This window comes from Colletotrichum spaethianum (genome assembly GCF_022836535.1).
Source record: "Colletotrichum spaethianum MAFF 239500 DNA, contig01, whole genome shotgun sequence".
NCBI classification, from domain to species: domain Eukaryota; kingdom Fungi; phylum Ascomycota; class Sordariomycetes; order Glomerellales; family Glomerellaceae; genus Colletotrichum; species Colletotrichum spaethianum.
The window spans coordinates 2,488,290-2,509,097 of NW_026054771.1; the positions used below are offsets into that span (position 1 = coordinate 2,488,290).

Below are 20,808 nucleotides of genomic sequence, written 5' to 3' on the forward strand. Positions count from 1 at the left end.
ATCCCGGTCCACGTCCTCCGCCGACCCCATCAATCCCGCATCTTCCACGTCCGTTATGTAAGCCAACTCCGCCAATCCGCCGGCCGGGCGTCCGCAGCGCGCAGCGGTCCGAGACCAAAGCGTCGTCGTCATCCAAACGCAGCGACACACAAAACTTCCCCAACCCGACTTCACCAGTTTCGCATTCTGCTCCTCAACCACTCAGCTCCCCCCACCCCCAATCATCCCATTCCGAGTCTACGGTCCAGCATCATCCCAGCTTTCTGCACATCGACGGACGCCCCGCTGCGAGCCGTCCGCTGATCCACATCAGCTCGACTCGTAAAGCTCTCAACGACCGAGCTTCCCACGACGAACAGACGCACCGCGCGGCGCGGTTCATCGTCCGATAAGCCGGAAAAAATGACGACCTCGCTCCCCCAGGAGCCGGTTTGCCTGCTCCAGCGCATCAGCAAAATCGCCACCGCGGCCTCTTCCTCCCGCTCCTCGAAACCGTCCTATCCGCCCGTCTCCAGCATCCCACGGACCTCCCCCTCGCGCCTGGCCGCGGCGTTGCCAGACGCCCCTTCCCACGACGATGCCGCCCAGAGCACGATACTCTACCTCGCCTACGGCTCCAACCTCAGCGCCGAGACTTTCCTCGGCGCCCGCGGCATCCGCCCCGTCTCCCAGGTGAACGTCTCGGCCCCGTCGCTCTCCCTCGTCTTCGACCTCCCCGGCCTGCCCTACCGCGAGCCGTGCTTCGCCAACTCGGCGCCGCGCAAGGTGCCCAAGCTCCCGGACCCGTCCGACCCGCCCAAGTTCCCGCCCATCCCGCCGCCGCCCCAGCCCCCGACGTCCGCCACCACCGCCGGCGGGGCGAGAACCTCCGAGCTGGGCTGGGACAAGGGCCTCTTTGGCGTCGTCTACGAGGTCACCCGCGAGGACTACGCCACGATCGTCGCAACAGAGGGCGGCGGCTCCTCGTACACCGACATCCTCACACCCTGCATCCCCCTCCCGCCCCGCGTCTCCGTCCCCGAGAAGCCGCCCATCGACATCCCCCGCCCGTTCCTCGCGCACACGCTCTACTCCCCCGCGATCCCGGACGCCGACCCCGAGGAGCCGAACGACGACCCCAAGAAGCCCGAAGACCCCCGCAAGAAGTGGTACTGGCGCTTCATCCGGCCCAACCGCCGCCCGGACCCGGCCTACGCCCAGCCCTCGGCGCGCTACCTCAAGCTCATCACCGACGGCGCCGCCGAGCACGAGCTGCCCGACGACTACCAGCGCTGGCTCAACAGCCTGCAGCCCTACGCCGTGACGACGTGGCGGCAGCAGGTCGCTCAGTGGCTGCTGACGGCCCTGTTCCTCCCCATCCTGCTGGTTATTTTCGGGCTCAACAAGAGGATCGCCAACAAGGAGGGCAAGGTGCCGCTGTGGCTCGGCGTCACGCTCGGCGTCATCTTCAACCTGCTCTGGATGACGTACGACGGCGTGTTGAAGCCCGTGTTCGGGGACGGCGAGAGGACGCAGGACGAGGACGAGGACGAAGGGAAGATGCCGCGGCGGAGGTCGTGGAGGGGGCGGCGCGCGGGTGTTGACGAGGAGAAAATGGGACTGCTAGAGGATATGGACTGAGTCGTCAAGGGGGCTTATACAGCGGACACACCACAACACACACATGTTTAAAGTACAGTAGCTTTCTCGGGTGTCACGGATCACGAAATTGACCAGAACAATGTCGTCATTGCTTAACCTGTCTAAATCCTTTCCACACCAGGCCGCTGTGGTAAACAATCCAGGGATATCAGTGTGCATGTACAGAAACCAAAACCCATACTCCAGTCCCGCCACACCGGCGTGCCGTCGGCCTCCCGTTTGCATCAGCTGCAGTAATGTCCCGTATCGCCCGTATGCTTTTTGATGTCGTAACGTCTCCAACCTCGCACCCACGCCTCCCGCCCTAGTTCTCGGACGCCGACACCAAGGTCGGGATGTCGTCGACGCTGTACCGGCCCTCGAGGATACCGTGCACGGCCGTGAAGAGCGGGTAGTTCTTCTCCAAGCCCCTCGCCTTGAGGAAACTGTTGACCTCCTGCGCCGTGCTCGTACCCTGCAGCATCTGGCCGTTGAGCTCCCGCTTCTCGACCTCCTGCACACTCAGGCCCTCCTCGACAGCCATCTTGGCGCACCTAAAGTTGCGACCACCGCTGCAGGACGTGATCAGGTCTGCGACGCCGGCCGACTCCTCGGTAAAGGTCCCCGTGTGCACCGTCTGGCCAAAGAACTCCTTTCCAAAGTTGACCATCTCCAGCAGGCCGATGCGCATGATGGCGGCCTTGGCGTTGTCGCCCCAGCCGCGGCCGTCGACGAAGCCGGCCGCCAGCGCGACGATGTTCTTGAGAGCGCCGCCGAGGGAGACGCCGGCGACGTCCGAGACCATGCGGACGTGGAAGTAGGGGCGGTGGAAGAGCTGCTTGAAGATCTGGTGGTCGAGGGGCGGGTACTCTGCGGGGACGGGGGTGAGCTTGGTCTTGGAGGTGCGGCCGCGGGCGTCCTTGTGGTGCATGTCGACGGGGGTCAGGGGCACGATGCCGTTGCCGTTGGCGCCGCCGTTGGTGTTGGGGGAGGTGGAGCGCGGGGTCGGGGCGCGGGAGTTGTCCATGGGCGGCGGGTCGTAGGCAACGGTGGTCTCGGACCACTTCTCGGCGGCGATCTCGGAGGCGATGTTTGCACCAGAGAGGGCGCCGCAGTAGATGCCGAGGCCGTCGCCGATCCACTCGGAGAAGAGGGAGATACCGTCGTCCGAGACGTTGACGCCCTTGATGCACGAGATGCCGCGGGCAAAGGGCACGATGTGGCCGCGCAGCTGCTTGCAGACGTTGGCGATGAACTGGTGGGGGAGGTTAAAGATGAGGATGGTGGAGTCCCTGACGGCATCCTGGAGGGAGGGGTTCGCGATGATGTTGTGGGGGAGCTTGATGCCGGGCAGGTATTTGGTGTTTTCGTGATGCTTGTTGATGACGGCGGTGAGCTTCTGGGGCTGGTCGCCGATGGCGGCGTCGTAGTAGGGAGACGTCTTGTCGAGGACGACGTCTTCTTCGTACACCCACATGTGCACGTCTTGTTCAAAGAGGTCGGGGTAGGCTGCTGTGTTTTCGGCGACGATCTTGGAGATGGTCGAGCCCCTGGGTGCGAGCCGTCAGCAGGTGTTCACTCGCAGCATAGAGGGGGAGACGTTGGAGCTCACCAGTTACCGGAGCCGACCACCGTCACCTTGTGTTTCTTCTCGGCGCCGAGGAAAGCCATTGTGGTTGCAGAGTTGAATCGTCGTAGGGGAAAGCTGCTTCGGGCGATAGAGACAACAGGACGCAGTCTGAAGAGCATGAGGTACGGTGGAGAAGTGGTAGAAAAAGGGCGTCGAGAGGAGGGGAGGGGGTGAAGTTTATCTACTATGTACGAGCTACGGAAGGGCACGGGACGGTCTACGGGGAAAAGGGAGGGTCCAGACAGGTGCTATCGGCATCGGCTCCTCTCTCGGTCAGTATGTGTGTGTGTGTGAGTGAGTGTGTGCGTCTCTTCGTGTCTTGTCTTTTCTTGGGGTCACGACAGCGGCGGCAGACGGGCGGCAGAAAAAAAAAGAGGGAGACAACGCAACGGCGCACCCTCGTCGTGCGGTGCTTGTGTGGTTTTTTTGCCCCTCCATCCGCCCCTGTCTGCCGTGTCCCTGTGTACCTGCCTGTGTGTGTGTGTGTGTGTGTGTATCTCCCCCTCTCTCCCTCCCTCTTTCTTCTCTATTTCTGCGCTTTACCCACCAACAGTCTCTCTCCCCTCCCCGGCCCCATCCCCGTCTGGAAAGAGAAGCTACTGCCAATGGCTGTCAAAGTTGGCAATCAGCTCGACCAGATTACCGGGGTCTTCCTGCCCGACGGCAGTGTTGAGAGCAGCATGACGCATGTCCAAGCCGGCAGGGTCGCGGCAGCACTCGTCACCGCTTTCCCAAACAGGCATGGTCGCCCAACGAAAATGCCAGGGGTTGAGGCCGAGTCGGGTCCTTATTTTGATCTTGGGCCAGGGGGGTGCTGAGCTGAGAGCACTGGAAGGGAAAGTGAGGATGGACCGGACGAAGGCTTCTGAGCCCCGGGATGCCTCGGCCGGACTCTCCGCTTCGCCCCTCCGGGCACTGGCCGAGGCAAAGTCGGACCTCGTACTTTTGTTTTTGGCAAATGATGGGCGTATTTGCCCGTGTCTGCTCCTCTTTTCTCTCTCCCCTCTTCAAGTCTCAGGCCGTTTCTCCAACGTCCCTGTCCCCCATCGTTCTTTCCCCCATGGAGCGTTGGAGCTCGGCTTGTCACAAGACAAAAAAGCAACGGCGGAAAGTCAACAAACTGCGGCTGTACCCACCGCCCTATCAACTCCCCCCATGTCTTAGTGTCCAGCGTCCAATGCTCGTCTCCGAAAGCAGCCCCTCAGTGGGAACCGCTCCCAAGAGCAGCCCAAGATTAGACGCAATGCGATATTGCCAATCATCCCTCTCGCCCAATCCCCTGGAGGTGGATGGGGAATCACATGCCAAACTGCCTTCCATGTGTTTCTTTCCCCGTCGTGCCTGTTCCCTGGGGCCCACGATGCTGATCGGCGCATGGGGGACCGACCCCCAAACCAATGTCTCTGATTGTTTCTTGAATGCCGACGGCACGAGATATCGCGCCAACATGGGCGCAACGGGCTTTGCGGCTGCGACCGCGGCAGAAACGTCCGTCCGTCGGTTCCGTTCCCGATGGCTTTCACGCCGCTGCTGCCGCTAAGCAAAGTCAATTGCAGTTACCGTCCTCCCGAGGAACATCTGACGAAAATGCCATGCCTCCAGATGGCATGACATGGCCGCTCCATGTCTGGAGAAATGAACGGCTTCCGGACGATCCCCGCCAAAGTTTGTTTTTTACTTGCTCCGTTCCACCAAACTCACTGTTCCTCTCGACCGTGGTTTTTTCTTCGATACTGCAGTGATCCGCGTTCTTTATATAACACAAGAGGTCTTAGACATCTTCAGCCACTGCCCACGACACCGGGTGGGGTTCTGCCACCCTCGCGCGAGCATGTTCACCTCGGACATCCACGTTTCAAGGCGACAAGGCGGCCATTCGAAGGTCCCAGATTTTGCATTTGGTCGTGATGAGGAAAGCCCTTGAAGGTACCGTAGCATACGACATATACAACCGGCCAAAAGCTCATCGGCGCAAGTGCCGTAGCTGCAGGTGGTATGCAAGCGCATCGATGATCCGCGGCTTCGGTCGAGTACAGCCGCTGCTGCAAGGTACACATAGTCGCGGTACAGCTACACGCAGAGCATTACTCTCGAGAAACGCCACGCCCTCCGATCGGCACGGCACCTATCGGGGGCACAGTCTGCAAGCTGATACGTGACACACATCCCACCTACCGGACAATGTTCATCCGTTCATCCAACGAAGGCGTCTTTGTATATGACTATGGTATGGTCTAGCAGCAGTTTCGTCTACCGAGATATGATTTGGTAGGCAGTGTTGAAAAGCACGCTGTGAGGCCCAATGCCGTAGATCTTGTCAGCTTGCGGAATCCCCAACGGCGATATACGCCTTGGGGCAGCAGACAATGGGTCTCTCATGGTGAGGCTGTGTCTGGAGTTATTGGACTGACCCCCTTGACCAGAATCTCACAGACTACGGTTGGGGCCTAGGGGGTATGGGGTTCTCCAGAGAAAACATATGCTACCTAGGCTGGGCGGGACGGGCCGCTCACAGATTGCGGACTACTCGGGGTACGTTGCACCGAGACCGAAGCATTGTGTATCAGCATTAGTGCTGCGTCGGGGCTGCAAGGTGAGTTGACAGCGAGACTGGACACCCGACGTTCCGACCGCCTATACTCTCATCGAGTCAGCGAGGTCTACAGGTGTATGATTTGTCACCTGCTTTCCCAGCTCAGGAACAAGAAGGACTGTCGAAGATGTAGTGGCTCGTTGTGAGGCCTTCACCGACGTCGGCAACGGCAACATTTTAGGCACAGCTATTTGTTCAGAGCAAGGTCTGGTAGCTCATTACGGAGCTGGCTTAGACTTGCGGCAGACAGTTCTTGATTGGTAATCGCATTCTTGGATATGACCGTCTCAACCAAGTTTGACTCTATCTTACTAGTGCAACTTGACATTGAAGGGGGCTCTTATCGTGGCCGAAGTTCAGAAGCGTCGAATCCATGGTTTTTTCTTCTTGGAGATTGATACTATGGACAAGTCGTTTTTAGGTTGGGACAGCAGACGTCCAAAGAGGTACAGGCGATCAAGTCAAGTTGTTGCTCAATGTCTACCATCGTACTCCCACACATTCTGGGATATTGTCTGATTCCTAGGAATGCTAATATATGCACTGGAACGTTTGGATCGATCACTGTCACGGCTCCATGAGGGCGAACCTGAATGAACAACTTGAACCAATCTTTTGAGAAGGTGTAGTTGAAATTGAGTAATTACACATGAGGTAACTGCTGGGGTGGATTCAAACCACAGATTCGAGGTGCCATGTGAAAGCCCGATGCTCAGGTGTAGGACCTGCCATATTGAAGTGCATCGTCCTCCATATCAGTGACATTGGAGTATAGAGAATGTCGATATGACTTGCGAACAGAGCTTTTGTGACTTGAGAAGCTTGTTGAAAAGCATTGGTCGACCCATTGGAGACGGCTGTGTGATGCATGCTGGAGAAGACGAGCCACGGGTGAGAGCCTCACTTGCTTCACTGGCCTAGCGAGCAGTTGACATGGTTGTATTTCGAGAATAATTGAATACAACATGAAGCGGTTTTCCTTTTTCGAATAGAGAAACCGAGGTAAGAAGCCACTAGTTGCCCAGAATATCCACGCTTGCAACAACTACGCTCACTCTGAACTGAACCGGCTCAAGCGTTTCCTGTCGAATCAGTCTTTGGCGACCCATGTACATCTTTTCACCACACTGGAAACGGGCTGCCTTTATCGATCCGCGCATCAGCCGCATTTGATTCAGCACTGATGAAATCAAAGTAGTGATGAGATGCTCGCGCGATGCGTTTAACAGGCCACCCGTAGTCGAGGTGGTGTTGGCCGCGGCTCTCATCTCGGATTCATCAAACGATACATGTTGAGTTCGTACAATTAGAACAATCTTAGTGTTTTGCGCGGTGAGCTTGATGGCTGTCCAAACCCCTACTCAAAACCGGTCTGGTCTTTGCTAAGAAGGGAGGCCGACTGAGAGGCTCTGGCTGACGATTTGACCCAAACGACGGACCACTCCGGTGACGGCACCCTAGCAACCTCACAATGCGGCTTAATCAAAGCCAGCTACCTAGCTCCCTCCGCGTACGGGGGCATGGAGATGCGCGCTAAGAGGCTCTTGCATGAGGTACGTCATGGCGGGAGGAGATGGACATGGGAGCAAAAAAGCGGTGTCGGCTCCGTAGCATCTGGCACTGCCGGGAGAGGAACCTGGCCCGGTCGAAAATAGAGGAGCGGGAAGAGGCCTCACATGGGTGTACAGGTGTTTGGTAGCAGCATGGTACTTTGAAATTCCCGAGGAACGGAGCAATGGAGAAATGGGAACATGGTCGCCCGTTGCGGCGGGTGATATTCAGGTACGCAAAGTCAATTGGGCCCGAGGCGAGCTGCGGCGGCTCAGGAACGCTGCTGATCTTATTGAGGAGGGGGAAGCAAGGAACGGGAGGGACGAGAAGCAGAAAAAGGCACACGGAGAGACGGTGGGCAGGGCTGCCGAGGTGTGTGTGTGTGTGTGTGAGTGTGAGTGTGGCTGCCGTCGCCTCCGATGACCCGGAGAGCTGGAGGCTGAAGGCTGGAGCTATGTTTCCGGTCGACGACGAGAGGCGAGACAGGGGGCAGCAGAGAAAAAAAGAGACCAGGAAAGAGGAGGGGGAGCAAGGAAGGAGGGGCATGAAACCACGTCCGTGCCTAGGTGCAGCAAGGCGAGCGCTAGAGCTGATGCGGGACGAAGCTCGGTGACGTCACTAAATGCGCTAGGATGGGAGCTCTTTGGATTCTAGCCTTTTTTCCTTTTTTTTCTTCTTCTTTTCCACCTTCTCCTGCAGGCTCTCTCGCGGAAAAGTCTTCGTCTTTGCAGAGGGTGTCTCTGGCTATCACGGGAACCAGACCAGATCCGGGGCGGTTAACGCTCTTCAACATGAACCGGCGTCTGCGACGAGCATTGCACGGATGCCGAGTCAGGTCATGCCGTAGTAGCAACTGATTTGGTTGGACTCCTGTAGAGTCTCAGTCAGCAAGCAATGCGTCTGTAGAAGAAGCCCAGCATGATGGGGCTTATCAACATGGACATCGTCACCAACACCCGGCCAGGAATCCAATGGCAGTGGGCAATGGGCAAGCACAAAAAGAATGGGGCAATAGAAGGGAAGACGGAAAAAGAGGACACAATCTCTCATCTCTCTCAATCCGATGAGATGGTGGTGATGACGATGCAGCAACGTACATGGATATTGCGACGAATGTTCCCCCCTGGCAAACCGAGTCTGGCCATGCTCTTCGAGTCTCAGTCTCAGGCTCTGAATCTCCGCCCCCGGCATGCAACGTCGAAATCCGGGTTACCTACCGCTCCAGTGTCGAATTGCACGATACCATACGATGCGATATGGAACACCAGGCGCAGAGGGGCCGTTGACTGGCTGGCGGCGTGCATCGCGATCCGAGCAGACTCGACAAAGTGGGAATCTCCAATGGGGCGCCAACGGTCTGGATCCTCGAGGATCGCGATGAGCGGCCTTCGACGGGTGGGCGCTAACTCCAAACCCCGCTAGCGCTCTGAGCTGTCCCCGCCGAAGCTATCCGGTTCGGGCGGCGCCAAACATTCCCATGTTGCTGTGGTCGCCATTTGGCAGCAGCTTGACACCTTTTCTCTCTCTCTCTCTCTCTCTCTCTCTCTCTCTCCGCCAAAAGTACCTTCTCCGCATGGAGCTGGTGCGGAGCTACTTGCCCCGCAGCATTTCCCGTGTTGCTTGAGTTTCCTTCTCTGGAGAGAACTTTTTCATCTTTTTTTTACTGGAGCAATGGACACAAACACTCTGGGATTGGTGGTTGGGCAGGATGGATGGATGGATGATTCCTGTTGGTGCCGTCGCACTCAATGCTCTTTCTCTCGCTTCCCTCCCTCAGTCGTCCTGCCACGAGCGAGCTCCTGCAGCTAAAGTTAGCAAGGTTGCTGCATCCTAGGCCGCCCAGGTACCTCGAGATGAGGTGAGGCTTCCCGCTGCCGTGGATGGCTCAGTACGAGACCTGCATTGAACAAAGGCCCTATAACACGCAGTACATGCGTGCCAAGGATTCATCGTACCTAGACCGAAGGAGGAGCTCCCCTCCCGGCAGCCCTAGCGCCTTGCTCTGCTCTGCTCTGCTCTGCTCTGCTCTGCGTTGCTTTGCTGAGCTCCCCCTCGCTAGTCCGAGAGCTCAGGTACCTTGGCTGATGGACTGGACACCAGAAACCGGCATACAGAACACGGCGGCCGGCGGCGATGCCCCGCCATACCATACCTTCCTGACCTTAGCTGGCCGGACTGAGACTCAGAGTGACGGACTGGGACAGAAAGAGAGAGAGAGAGAGAGAGAGAGAGAGAGAGAGAGAGAGAGAGAGAGAGAGGTACCGCCCGTGCCTTCGCTGGGGTTCTTTGGCGCTGGACATGCCGCTCTCTCTCTAGTCTTGCGTCCACGCCGTCATATCGTCACCGTCCTCGACCGTGTTTTCTTTTCTTCCCTCTCGCACATACACATACGCACGCACACATACTCTCACACGGAATCTCCTCGAGTTTTCTCTTCCTTTCCCATTCTCTTACCATCGCCTACTTCAGTCGCTAATGCTTAAGGTCCACGGCCTGTTCGAAACCGTCGTCGAGTTGCCAGAAACACGCCCTGGTCGCCTCTTAATCAGTCGCTCTCCCCAGCTGCTCCCCGGCTGCCCACAGCTCCCCAGCACCGGCCCATTCTTTCGCCTGCAATCGTCTCCGCATGAGCAGCCAGTGCACCCGCACCCGCTGTCACCACGTCCAAGTCCCCATCTGTCTCGTCGTCGCCCTCATACCCACGTCGCCGATCTGTCCGCGGGGCACGAAAGCTGCCTCCTACAACCTACGCAAATGATACCAAAAACCATGATATCCAACGAAGTATACCTCCTGCCCCTCAACGACGATGGCTCGCCCCAGGTTGCCGGCGAATACATTTACCTCGCCCCCAAGACCAACGACCCCGTAACCATCCGCTTCGCCATTGAGGGTACTTCGTCCATCTGTCGCCATGGCAGTCTGTGGGTCAACATTCCAGAGCAGGGCGCCGAGTTTCACAGAGACCACTTCCGTGAGTTCAAGTAAGCCCATGGCTACCCAATTGACGCCGCATCGTGTCCCTCAAGCTCACCCGCGATCCAGGCTGAAACCCGACTTCAATCGCACAATTGAAATCTCTATCCCCATCTTCCAGGCCGGCGCCTACGCCTTCTACACCACCTATGCAGAGCTGCCAGACCTCGCCGAGGAGCTGGACTCGAGCCCCCAGACCACCACCACCAACAAAAAGACGCCCCTCTACTACATTGATGTCGCGCCGCGCCTCAGCCTCGATGGCCGCCCTCTGCCGCTGCCGGCTCTGTCCATCTTCTCCGTCATTAGCAAGTTCATGGGCAAGTACCCTGGCGACTGGGAGAAGCACCTGCGCGGCATCAGCGACCGTGGCTACAACATGATTCATTTCACCCCGTTACAGGTCCGCGGTGCTTCCAACTCCCCCTACAGCTTGTACGACCAGCTCGGCTGGGACCCCGAATGCTTCCCTGCCGGCGAGAAGGACGTTCAGGGTTTGATACAGAGCTTGGAGAAGCAGTACTCCATGCTGAGCTTGACAGACATCGTTCTCAACCACACGGCGCACAACAGCGCATGGCTGCAGGACCACCCCGAGGCTGGATACAATCTCGTGACGGCGCCTTGGCTGGAGTCTGCTTGGCTTTTGGACACGAAGCTGCTGGAGCTGAGCGACAACCTCGAGAAGCTTGGGCTCCCTACCGAGGTCCAAAGCGACGAGGACCTCATCAAGATTATGGACGCCATCAAGAAGCAGGTCATTTCCGAGATCCGCCTGTGGGAATACTACGCTATTGACGTTGAGCGCGATGTGGAGGCGGCCTTGGAGGCTTGGGTTGCTGGGCGCACTACTCTCCCGAAGACGCTGCTGCTGGCGCAAGTGTGGCCGGCCTCAAGGATGCCTCTCTGAAAGACCAAGCCGAGTTCCTCATCAAGCACGGCTTGCAGGGCGCCGACCGCATGGGCGAGCGATTCAGGAGAAAGGTCGACCCCAAGGTTGCCTCTGGCCTCTTGTCCGTCATTTTTGGACGCTACGAAGGTGAAAAGGGCAGCACTCCGACACAGGAAGCAGCAAAGTCCAAGCTTGTGTCCCTCTTTGACGAGATCAACCTGCCTTTCTACAAGGAGTACGATACCGAGGTCAGCGAGATCCTGCAGCAGCTGTTCAACCGCATCAAGTACTGCCGAATCGACGAGCATGGCCCGCGCATGGGTCCCATCAACAAGGAGTTCCCTCTCATCGAGACCTACTTCACCCGCTTGCCCAAGAACGACACAACCGCCAAGAACAAGCCCGAAGAGAACGTCCTTGTCAACAACGGCTGGGTCTGGGGTGGCAACGCCCTGATTGACCATGCCGGCCCGGACTCTCGCGTCTATCTCAGACGCGAGGTCATTGTTTGGGGAGACTGTGTCAAGCTCCGCTACGGCAGCGGCCCGTCCGACAGTCAATTCTTGTGGGACTACATGACCAAGTATGCTCGCATGCTGGCAAAGTATTTCGCCGGTTTCCGCATCGACAACTGCCACTCCACCCCGCTCCACGTTGCTGAGCACATTCTTGACGAGGCCCGCCGCGTCCGCCCTGACTTGTATGTCGTGGCAGAGCTGTTTACCGGTTCCGAGGAGATGGACTACGTCTTCGTGAAGAGACTAGGCCTGAGCGCGTTGATCCGCGAGGCCATGCAGGCGTGGAGCACCGGCGAGCTGAGTCGTTTGGTTCACAAGCACGGAGGCCGACCAATTGGCAGCTTTGAGGTTGATGAGATCTCCAAGGCAGACTCCAAGTCTCCCATGAGCCCCATGAGCCCTTCTGTCGAGGGCGCCGACATGCTCAACGGCAACAGCCCATCTTCGCGCGAGATTATCCGGAGGATCAAGCCGGTGCCCGTCCAGGCCCTCTTCATGGATTGCACTCACGACAACGAGACTCCTGCACAGAAGCGTGATGCGCGCGACACCCTCCCAAACGCAGCTCTTGTCAACATGTGTGCTAGTGCCACGGGCAGTGTCATGGGCTACGACGAGATCTATCCCAAGCTTGTCGACCTCGTCAACGAGACCAGACTGTACACTTCCGAGTCCTCTTCCAAGCCCGTCAAGGTTGGTGGTGGCAGAAACGGCATCGGTGGCATCAAGAAGCTCCTGAATCAGATTCATACCCTAATGGGTAAGGACGGCTACGACGAGACTCACATCCATCACGAGGATCAGTACATCACTGTCCACAGAGTCCATCCCGAATCAAGAAAGGGCTACTTCCTGATCGCACACACTGCTTTCCCCGGTTATGGCAACGGCAACGGTGCTTTCAACGCTGTCCACCTTGGAGGCACGAAAGCTCGGCACCTTGGCAGCTGGATGCTGGAAGTCGAAGCTGGTGATGAGGCCAGGAAAGAGGCTCTGGAGGACAAGAAGTTCTTGCGGGGGCTCCCCAGTCGTGTTGTCGACGTCCCGGGTGTTCGCATGGAGGTCAAGGGCGACGAGACCATCATTACCGTTCGCGACAAATTCCCTCCCGGTAGTATCGCTCTCTTCGAGACATGGATCCCGGCTGCCGAGCATTCGTCGGGTCTTGACAACTACGTTACTTCAGGCGCCAGGTCAGCGGTGGAGAACCTGAACCTCGTCGATCTCAACTTCTTGCTCTACCGATGCGAGGCCGAGGAGCGCGACGGTAGCGACGGCAAAGATGGCTGCTACGACATTCCTGGGCATGGCAAGCTTGTCTATGCCGGTCTCCAGGGTTGGTGGAGTCTCCTCAAGGACATCATCAGGGACAACAACCTCGCCCACCCTCTTTGCCAGAACCTCCGCGACGGCCAATGGGCCCTCGACTACATTGTCGGGCGGTTGGAGCGCATCAGCAAGACACCTGAATTTGACCGCCTCGAGAAGCCTGCTGTCTGGCTGAAGGAGCGTTTTGATGCTATCCGCAAGATCCCCAGCTTTCTGTTGCCGAGATACTTTGGCCTCGTGTTGCGAACACTGTACAACGCTTCCTGGGAACGCGGCCTCGAACTCATGAATGACAACGTTCGCGAAGGACAATGGTTCCTTCAGAGCCTCGCGATGGTCAGTGTGCAAGAGACTGGCCTTGTCAAGTCTGCCTCCCTATGGCCGAAGAAGCTGGTGCCTTCATTGGCTGCCGGCTTGCCCCACTTCGCTGTCGAGTGGGCGAGATGTTGGGGACGAGATGTTTTCATCTCCCTCCGTGGTCTCTACCTAGGTACTGGCCGCTTTGACGAGGCCAAGGAGCACATCCTTGCCTTTGCCAGCGTCTTGAAGCATGGCATGATTCCCAACTTGCTCAGCAGTGGAGCACTGCCTCGCTACAACTCCCGTGACTCCATCTGGTTCTTCCTGCAGTGCATCCAAGACTACACCAAATTCGCCCCCAACGGACTGGATTTGCTGAAGGAGAAGGTTAAGAGGCGCTTCCTCCCCTACGACGACACATGGTTTGACGTTGAAGACTCCCGCGCCTACTCGAAGGAGAGCACAATCGAGGATGTCATTCAGGAGGCTCTCCAGAGACACGCCTCCGGCATGTCTTTCCGCGAGGCCAACGCTGGCCCTTCAATCGACTCGCAGATGAGCGACGAGGGGTTCAACATCTCCATTAAGCCTGATTGGGAGACTGGTATCATCTTTGGCGGCAACCAGCACAACTGCGGTACATGGATGGACAAGATGGGCGAGAGCGAGCGCGCTGGCTCCAAGGGCGTTCCCGGCACACCCCGTGATGGCGCTGCCATCGAGATTACAGGTCTTCTGTACAGCACCCTCAAGTGGGTGGCTTCGCTCAACTCGGACGGCAAGTATCAGTACTCTTCGGTGAAGAAGGCGGACGACTCGTCCATCTCTCTCAAGGACTGGGCCGCCCTTATCCGCACCAACTTTGAGCGCTGCTACTACGTTCCCCTGACCCCCGAGGAGGACTCCAAGTACAACGTCAACCCCAACGTCATCAACCGACGTGGCATCTACAAGGACTTGTACAAGTCCGGCAAGGAGTATGAGGATTACCAGCTGCGCGCCAACTTCCCCATCGCCATGTGTGCGGCCCCTGAGCTCTTCGACCCCGAGCATGCTCTGCATGCTCTGTTGGTTGCCGATAAGACCATTCGTGGCCCTACGGGCATGGCGACCCTCGACCCTGCGGACCTCAACTACAGACCCTACTACCGCAACAGCGAAGACAGCGAGGACTTTGCCACCAGCAAGGGACGCAACTACCACCAGGGTCCGGAGTGGCTGTGGCCAACGGGCTTTTTCCTCCGTGCACTGCTCAAGTTTGATCTTGCAAGGAGGGGGTCTGAAGCCGGACGTACCGAAGCCTTCCAGCAGGTAACGCGAAGACTCATGGGCTGCAAGCAGATGATCCGAGAGAGCGTGTGGGCAGGATTGGCAGAGCTGACGCAAAAGGATGGCGAGGACTGCCCCGACTCTGTAAGTCTATATCGAATCCCCGACTGATGGCAACTGTGGCTAACGGATGTAGTGCCCCACACAAGCGTGGTCTGCCGGATGCCTGATCGACTTGTACATGGATGCTGCAGAGGAGCAGAGTGACAAAGCCAAGATTGCCTTACCTGTAAGGACCAAGTAAATGATGCGTCGTTGCGAAAACTAATAGCTCCCACTGGGTAACGTGTTCAGAATGGTGAGACGGTTTGAGAGTTTCAAGAAGGGCGATGCGGAGAAAAAGGCCCGGAACAGGCGAAAAGCTGAATCAACTTGATCGCCTACTGGATTAGGATACGGCACAGGTTCAACGGTACATAGATAGGATGCATTAATAACCAACCATGGCCTCTTCACTCAGCACAGTACGCTCGATGAGTACGCTCAATGAATTTGATGCTTGCATAAACAGCCACATAGGCGATCGTTGACTCGCCGTCATTTACATCAGTTGGGTTCCATGTCGCAAGGCGGCCGGTAGGGTTACGCTGGGCTGGCAGCAAAGGACTGAGTGCCACACCACGACTGGTCCGCCCTGACTTACAAGCAGGCTAGGGAAGGTCGACCTAGGTCTTTGGCTAGACGGCTGCAAAAACAAATCCACAACTGGGGTTATCGAGGCAGACGCGATGTCGTCCCGCGGATAGTTCGAACAAAACGACAAATTCATGGTATGTGCTGGACGGAAGGTGAACGGGCCACTAGAAGCCCGCATCATGCGAAAAACTTGTCGAGGTTTCCACGAAGCATCAGCGGACGTCTCTTCGACGCAGCCGGTACATCGTTGATGAGAGCCGCTGAGGAAGCCTTGTAGCGCCCACCACCGTTTCCAAAGTGCATCGTCCTGGTGGTTGTTTGTTGTCGGTGGCGGGGCCGAGAATGTTGAGATTGTGGCTCGAGGGCATGGAACAAGAGTGCTGTTCATGGACCATCACTTAGGTGCATGCCGTGGAATAGGACTGGGGATGTCATGGCGACTCGCAGCCACCCAGCTGTTAGAGGAGGGAAGTCGGTCCCGTACTTACGTTACCGACCGGCTTCGTAGTACCAATCCTTTGAGCCAGGAAGCGAGAAGGTTCCAAGTCAGAAGAAGAACATGTCGTTAAGCTGAGATGGACATGTGCCTCAAAGCGCGAGAGGTCCTGGATCGGCATGTTTGAAGCGGCAGGGGACCCGGTATAAGTGCCGCTGACGCGAGCAGCTGCAGTTGAAACAAAACCGACAGACCAAGGGCAAAACAGGAGGGGCAAGCCCTCTATAAAATTGCTGTATTGCTTATCAAATGCGACGCATCGTCTATGTCAATCCTGCCCATGCCATCCGAGTCAACTCCCAACCATCTAATGTTAGACGACTTGTCCCAGGCTCCCGTGCCGGCTGATGCGGGCGGGTATCATGCATGCCATCCTAAAAAAGACAACCCGAGTTCCTCTAGTTTTCCTGGCCCAATATAAGTTACACCAAACAAGAAGGAGAAATGAAAAAGTATGAAAGCAAATTCTATAAGAACAAAGAGCAGGCATCTCGAAATGTCTCTGTTTCGCGCCGGTATTCGCCAAGAACAAGCAGGCGCCTTCACTGCTCTGGCGGAAGAAAGGCGCTTGGCGATGGATATCCCGAAGTGCCGGTGTAAGGGTGCCCCGCTTCGGTATCGAATGTATCCGTACCTGTCGCGGGGCCACAGAGGTGTGGCAATGTGCTGTTGGGAATCATCGTCGGCTGTGGGTTGTAGGTAGCGGCACGCTGCTGGCCAAATCCCTGAAAACCATTGTTGTAGCGAGGTACCGGCTGAGGGTAGTTGACGTTGAGGGGTTGACTTTGATGTAGGGTGTGGAAGGTTCCATGCATCGCGGGGATTTGCGTACGAAAGGGAGCCCAGTTAGTGGGGTGATAATTTGCGTTCATCTGGTAGTTCAATCCCGGGGGATGACTTGGGACGAAAAAGGGGTACATTTCATTGATGTTTGTTGGATTCATCGTATTCGGAGGGTTTCCGTGGAATTGAGGAGCAGCCGTAGGCGAGGAGCCGGCGGGGAACGCCGGGCCTCGGACAGAACGAGGAGCCGGAGTCGGGACCTCTGGTAAAGGGGCGGGCGGCTGTCCTCGAGCGCTAAGGGGAGCATGTGAGGAAATACGGTTCTCGGCTGGCGATGGCGGAATCATGGGCTCTAAATCCCAGATTCTCTCAAACACGCCCATGACCCTCTGGAAGTCGTCGCTGCTCAGCCCAAGTTGCTGCAGCCCTTCGATCATTCTGGGTTCAACTCGTTGTCTTGCCGCCAGCGCTTCCACGTCGTCCGAGTAAGGCGACAGTGGTCTCGGTTGGCCTTCAAAGATGATGTCCCAAATTCTAAACCAGAGATCCGATCCATCATCCCCGCGGGTGCACCTTAATAGTCTGATTGTGTTTATCTGGTCTTCATTGAGACTGGAGTTATCGAATGTGGGGACACCAGGCACACATGCTCGTGCCCTGGTGTGGGTTGTACACGCTCCATGGGTGTCGAACGTCGCGAAGCATATGGCGCAATGGATGGGTTCATGATGGTTGCCTCTGGCCTTGTCCGTGTAGTGTCTTTTGACATGTCGTACCTCAGCGAAACAGTAGCCTCGGCAGCGGCTGTGGGCAACCGGGTCGTTTTTGTAAAAGTGGCATGCGAAAGTCCTGCCGTTGATGCTGGCGTTTGCCTTGGTTTCGGTAGCGATACGTTTGCCTTTGCCGCCACGCTTGTGCTCCTTGCGGCTGGTGTCACTGGAATCGGGACTCGAGCTCGAGCTCGATCCGTGAGGTCTCTTCCCGCGTGCTCCAGGTCCGGATCCCAAGTCCACGGGTCCTCCAGTCTCGCCTCCTGCGGCGTGATTGCCGAGCGCTTGCAAACGTAGCACCAGCTGCACCAGGTAGTGCTTATTTTTGGTGATGAATCCTCGAAGGAGTTGGGGAATCGGCGGATGAGCGAACAGGTTCCTGATTGGTAACCAGTAGGGAGACACCCGGTCTGTGTTCAGGGATTTCCGATGCTGGTACAAGCAGGGAGCTGCCGGCACCCAGTTGACAAACAGAGTAGCAGCAAACGGCCTGAGAAGCGAAAGACTGGTGCCGCAGGCAGTGAGGAGGTTGCACGTTAACAGGCCGTGGAGGAAGCCATGTGGCCGATGCTCAAAATAGCTGGGATCAACGACTGGTGGTTGAGCATGCTGCAACAAGGAATGAGTAAATTGATCGAATGGAGTTTGCAGGACTGCGACGCCGGCAGAAGAGAATTCGACGTGGGCAATGTTGATACGGTGCGATGGGTTCTGGAGAGAACCAAACAAAGAGTCAAGGAGAGGTGGGCAGCTCCTCAGAGTGTCGGCGGCGTTGAAACAAATATCGACTAGGGAAGAGGAGAGTGCCCAATGGTTCAAGCTGCCCCAGCTGCTCCCCTCCAAGGTTTGTCGCCGGCTGGCTATAGTGTCCGAGGACAAGATTAAGCCACCCGACAGCCTCAGTAAGGGAGTCATCGGGGAGAGTTGGCTGGAAGTGAAACGGTAGGCTTTAAGGCTGTGAAAGGACTGTTGGCTGCAACCGTCTGAAGGATATATGTTGTGATGTGCGCAGTGACGATAGATGAAGTAGAAAGGAGGGGAAGAACTCAATTGCTTCAGGTGTCCGAGAGAAAAGCAAATGGCTTCAGCGACGATCCGTCCTAAACCGACTCTCTCTTCTTAGTGTGGTTGCCTTTCCACTTCTTGGTCAACGATATCTCTTTCGGTGATGGCCTCTGATGAGGCTCTTCTTCTCTTGCGAGCAGCTGGATTGCGCCTCAACCCAGCCGACACTTGTTGTATGGATGAGCACCACCGCCATTGCAGGTTTACTGGGGGGCGCACTCGGAGGCATACTGTATTACTAGGTTCCTTGCGCTATGTAGGCGCTGCGCCGCGCATGTGGTATCCCAGAGCCGCACATCTGCCCGGTTCATCCAACAATCTCTCTTCTCCCTTGATGCGACCTCCCAGTCAGTCGTCTGATTTGCCAACCTGTCAAGGCATCCATCCATCTTAGCCACTCAAGGCCCATGTGCGAGACAAGACGTTGCCTTGCGCCAAGACAGACCCAAAAGCCGCCAGTCTTCTTACCCGGACAAGCGGTGCTGCAGGACATTTTCTACTTTGATCCCCTGCGCTCTGTACCTACGTCACTTGCGAGCAACTGCGCGCGACGAGCGTGCCGCCTCACACGCTCTCGCGCGCAACTGCTCGTTTGCGCAGTGCTGGAATGCGCAACACGTACTAAAGACACGCCCAGGATTCATTCTGATGTGCGCGACCCCGAGGCAAACCATTCTTGCTGTTCGTCGGGCCACACACACATCACACAGCTGGGGTGAATAGCGCAGCTGCTCTAGAAGTCGCATCCAGTTGCGCACATTCGCGCTGTGGTTGATAGAACCGGGTAACGATGAGAGAACCTAGGATATCGGCTCTTTGAGGAGAATAGGAACGATGGAGAGAAATCATTTAAACAGAAGCATGACATGGTTCTTAGACTTCTCGAGTATTTACTATAGTTCAAATCGCGGGTTGGTCGCCATTGAAGATACGGCTAGGCCAAGTACCAGTCGAGATGCCGAGCTACGATTCACAATCCCTCCGTACTGGAGTTACGGAGTGGGTGCCAGTGCCCGATACCCCCCACCCCTTTGCGATGTGCTCACTGTTGACAGGTCAAACAAGGATAGCAAAGCCGTGCGAGCCACCCGACTCGACGCTTGGATGAAGGAACAACCACCAACTCCGCTCGCGACCCAGGGTCGACCACAAACCATTGGCAGACGGGAGAAAATGCAATCAGTTATCGAGGACTTTGAACGGACATGGAAACAGGCAGCGAGGAAATGAATGCAGCACACCATTCACACGTTGGTTGTTCAGTTCAAATCGTGATTTCCTGCAATCCAGAGCCTTGGTACACTAGGGGCGTACCATTGGTTCCTCCACTAAGACGGTGTGGTTGAGCACTTGCTGGGCACTAAGTTGACACCGACTATGCCTATTAATCCGGCGAAGCGCTCAAATCTGGCTAGGGTTCGCCCATCTGAGACTGCGCAGCCAGGGATTCTGTCCCCCCCCCCCCCTCTTAGCGGAGAACCTGGTCGCAACCCAGTACGTCACATGTGCAACATGTCGGACAAAGCGTGGTACTTATGCGGCGCCGGCATGCGTGACGAGGAATTGATGGTCTAGATTTCATACCAATGAATCCTAAGCTGGGAAAAGGGCTGATTATAAGTTTCGAGATTCCTCACGCCATTGCTAACTGAGGACTTTCGAGTCTATGCCCGGCTTGGGAAAACGTACATCGTGATTTACAGCAATAGGATCTCATGCAGATTCCCATACCGCAGCCCATCTTTGATTTCCAACAGCCCAAGGGCATTGACATGGATCCTGGGCTCCAATGGCCATCATTTGCGGACCAAGAGGGCCAGGGCGATCTTGAAGAGAGCCTCGAGCTGTCCGACTCTTATGATTATGTTCCACTCCCTTCCACGTCATATTGGGAAGACCTTGACACATCCTGGCCTTGGTTCTCGCCTGCTGGTAACCACCAGGACCCCGATTATCCTGGTGAGAATGGGCAGTCCAGGACAATTTCTACACATCCACTAAAGACCAACATAGGAACGCCATCCCGAAGCACATCTTATGATGGATGGATACTCTTGCCGCAAGTGGACGTTGCATTGGGTGCTTCTGCCCTCCCATCGGACTATTCCGCAAATGTGCTCAGTGGGTTGTATCCCGAGCCTGTAGCATACCAACCTCTGCAGTTTCCAATCATGCATGGGCAAAGCTGCAACTATCAGGCTTCACAGGGTGGTTTCCAGGGTAAATTCTTCTTTGGACTGTTTTGTCGAACTATACTAATGTAGGCCAGTGGTAGATGCGCAAAATCAGCCTGAGCTAGATCTTGTCCAAGCTAGCTCTG

At 56.7% G+C, this 20,808-nt stretch overlaps 2 protein-coding genes across 2 annotated transcripts; one reads left to right on the plus strand and one right to left on the minus strand.

Moving 5' to 3' along the window:
• Positions 1-402: 402 nt before the first annotated feature.
• ColSpa_00676 (gamma-glutamyl cyclotransferase gliK) lies at positions 403-1,620 on the plus strand (the record flags this gene model as incomplete). Its single annotated transcript, XM_049266888.1, has 1 exon — positions 403-1,620. The coding sequence occupies one exon, from the start codon at positions 403-405 to the stop codon at positions 1,618-1,620; it is 1,218 nt and encodes a 405-aa protein (XP_049122845.1).
• A 325-nt stretch (positions 1,621-1,945) lies between these two features.
• On the minus strand, positions 1,946-3,291 carry ColSpa_00677 (glycerol-3-phosphate dehydrogenase [NAD(+)]; the record flags this gene model as incomplete). Its single annotated transcript, XM_049266889.1, has 2 exons — positions 1,946-3,170; positions 3,233-3,291. The coding sequence occupies 2 exons, from the start codon at positions 3,289-3,291 to the stop codon at positions 1,946-1,948; spliced, it is 1,284 nt and encodes a 427-aa protein (XP_049122846.1).
• Positions 3,292-20,808: the final 17,517 nt, after the last annotated feature.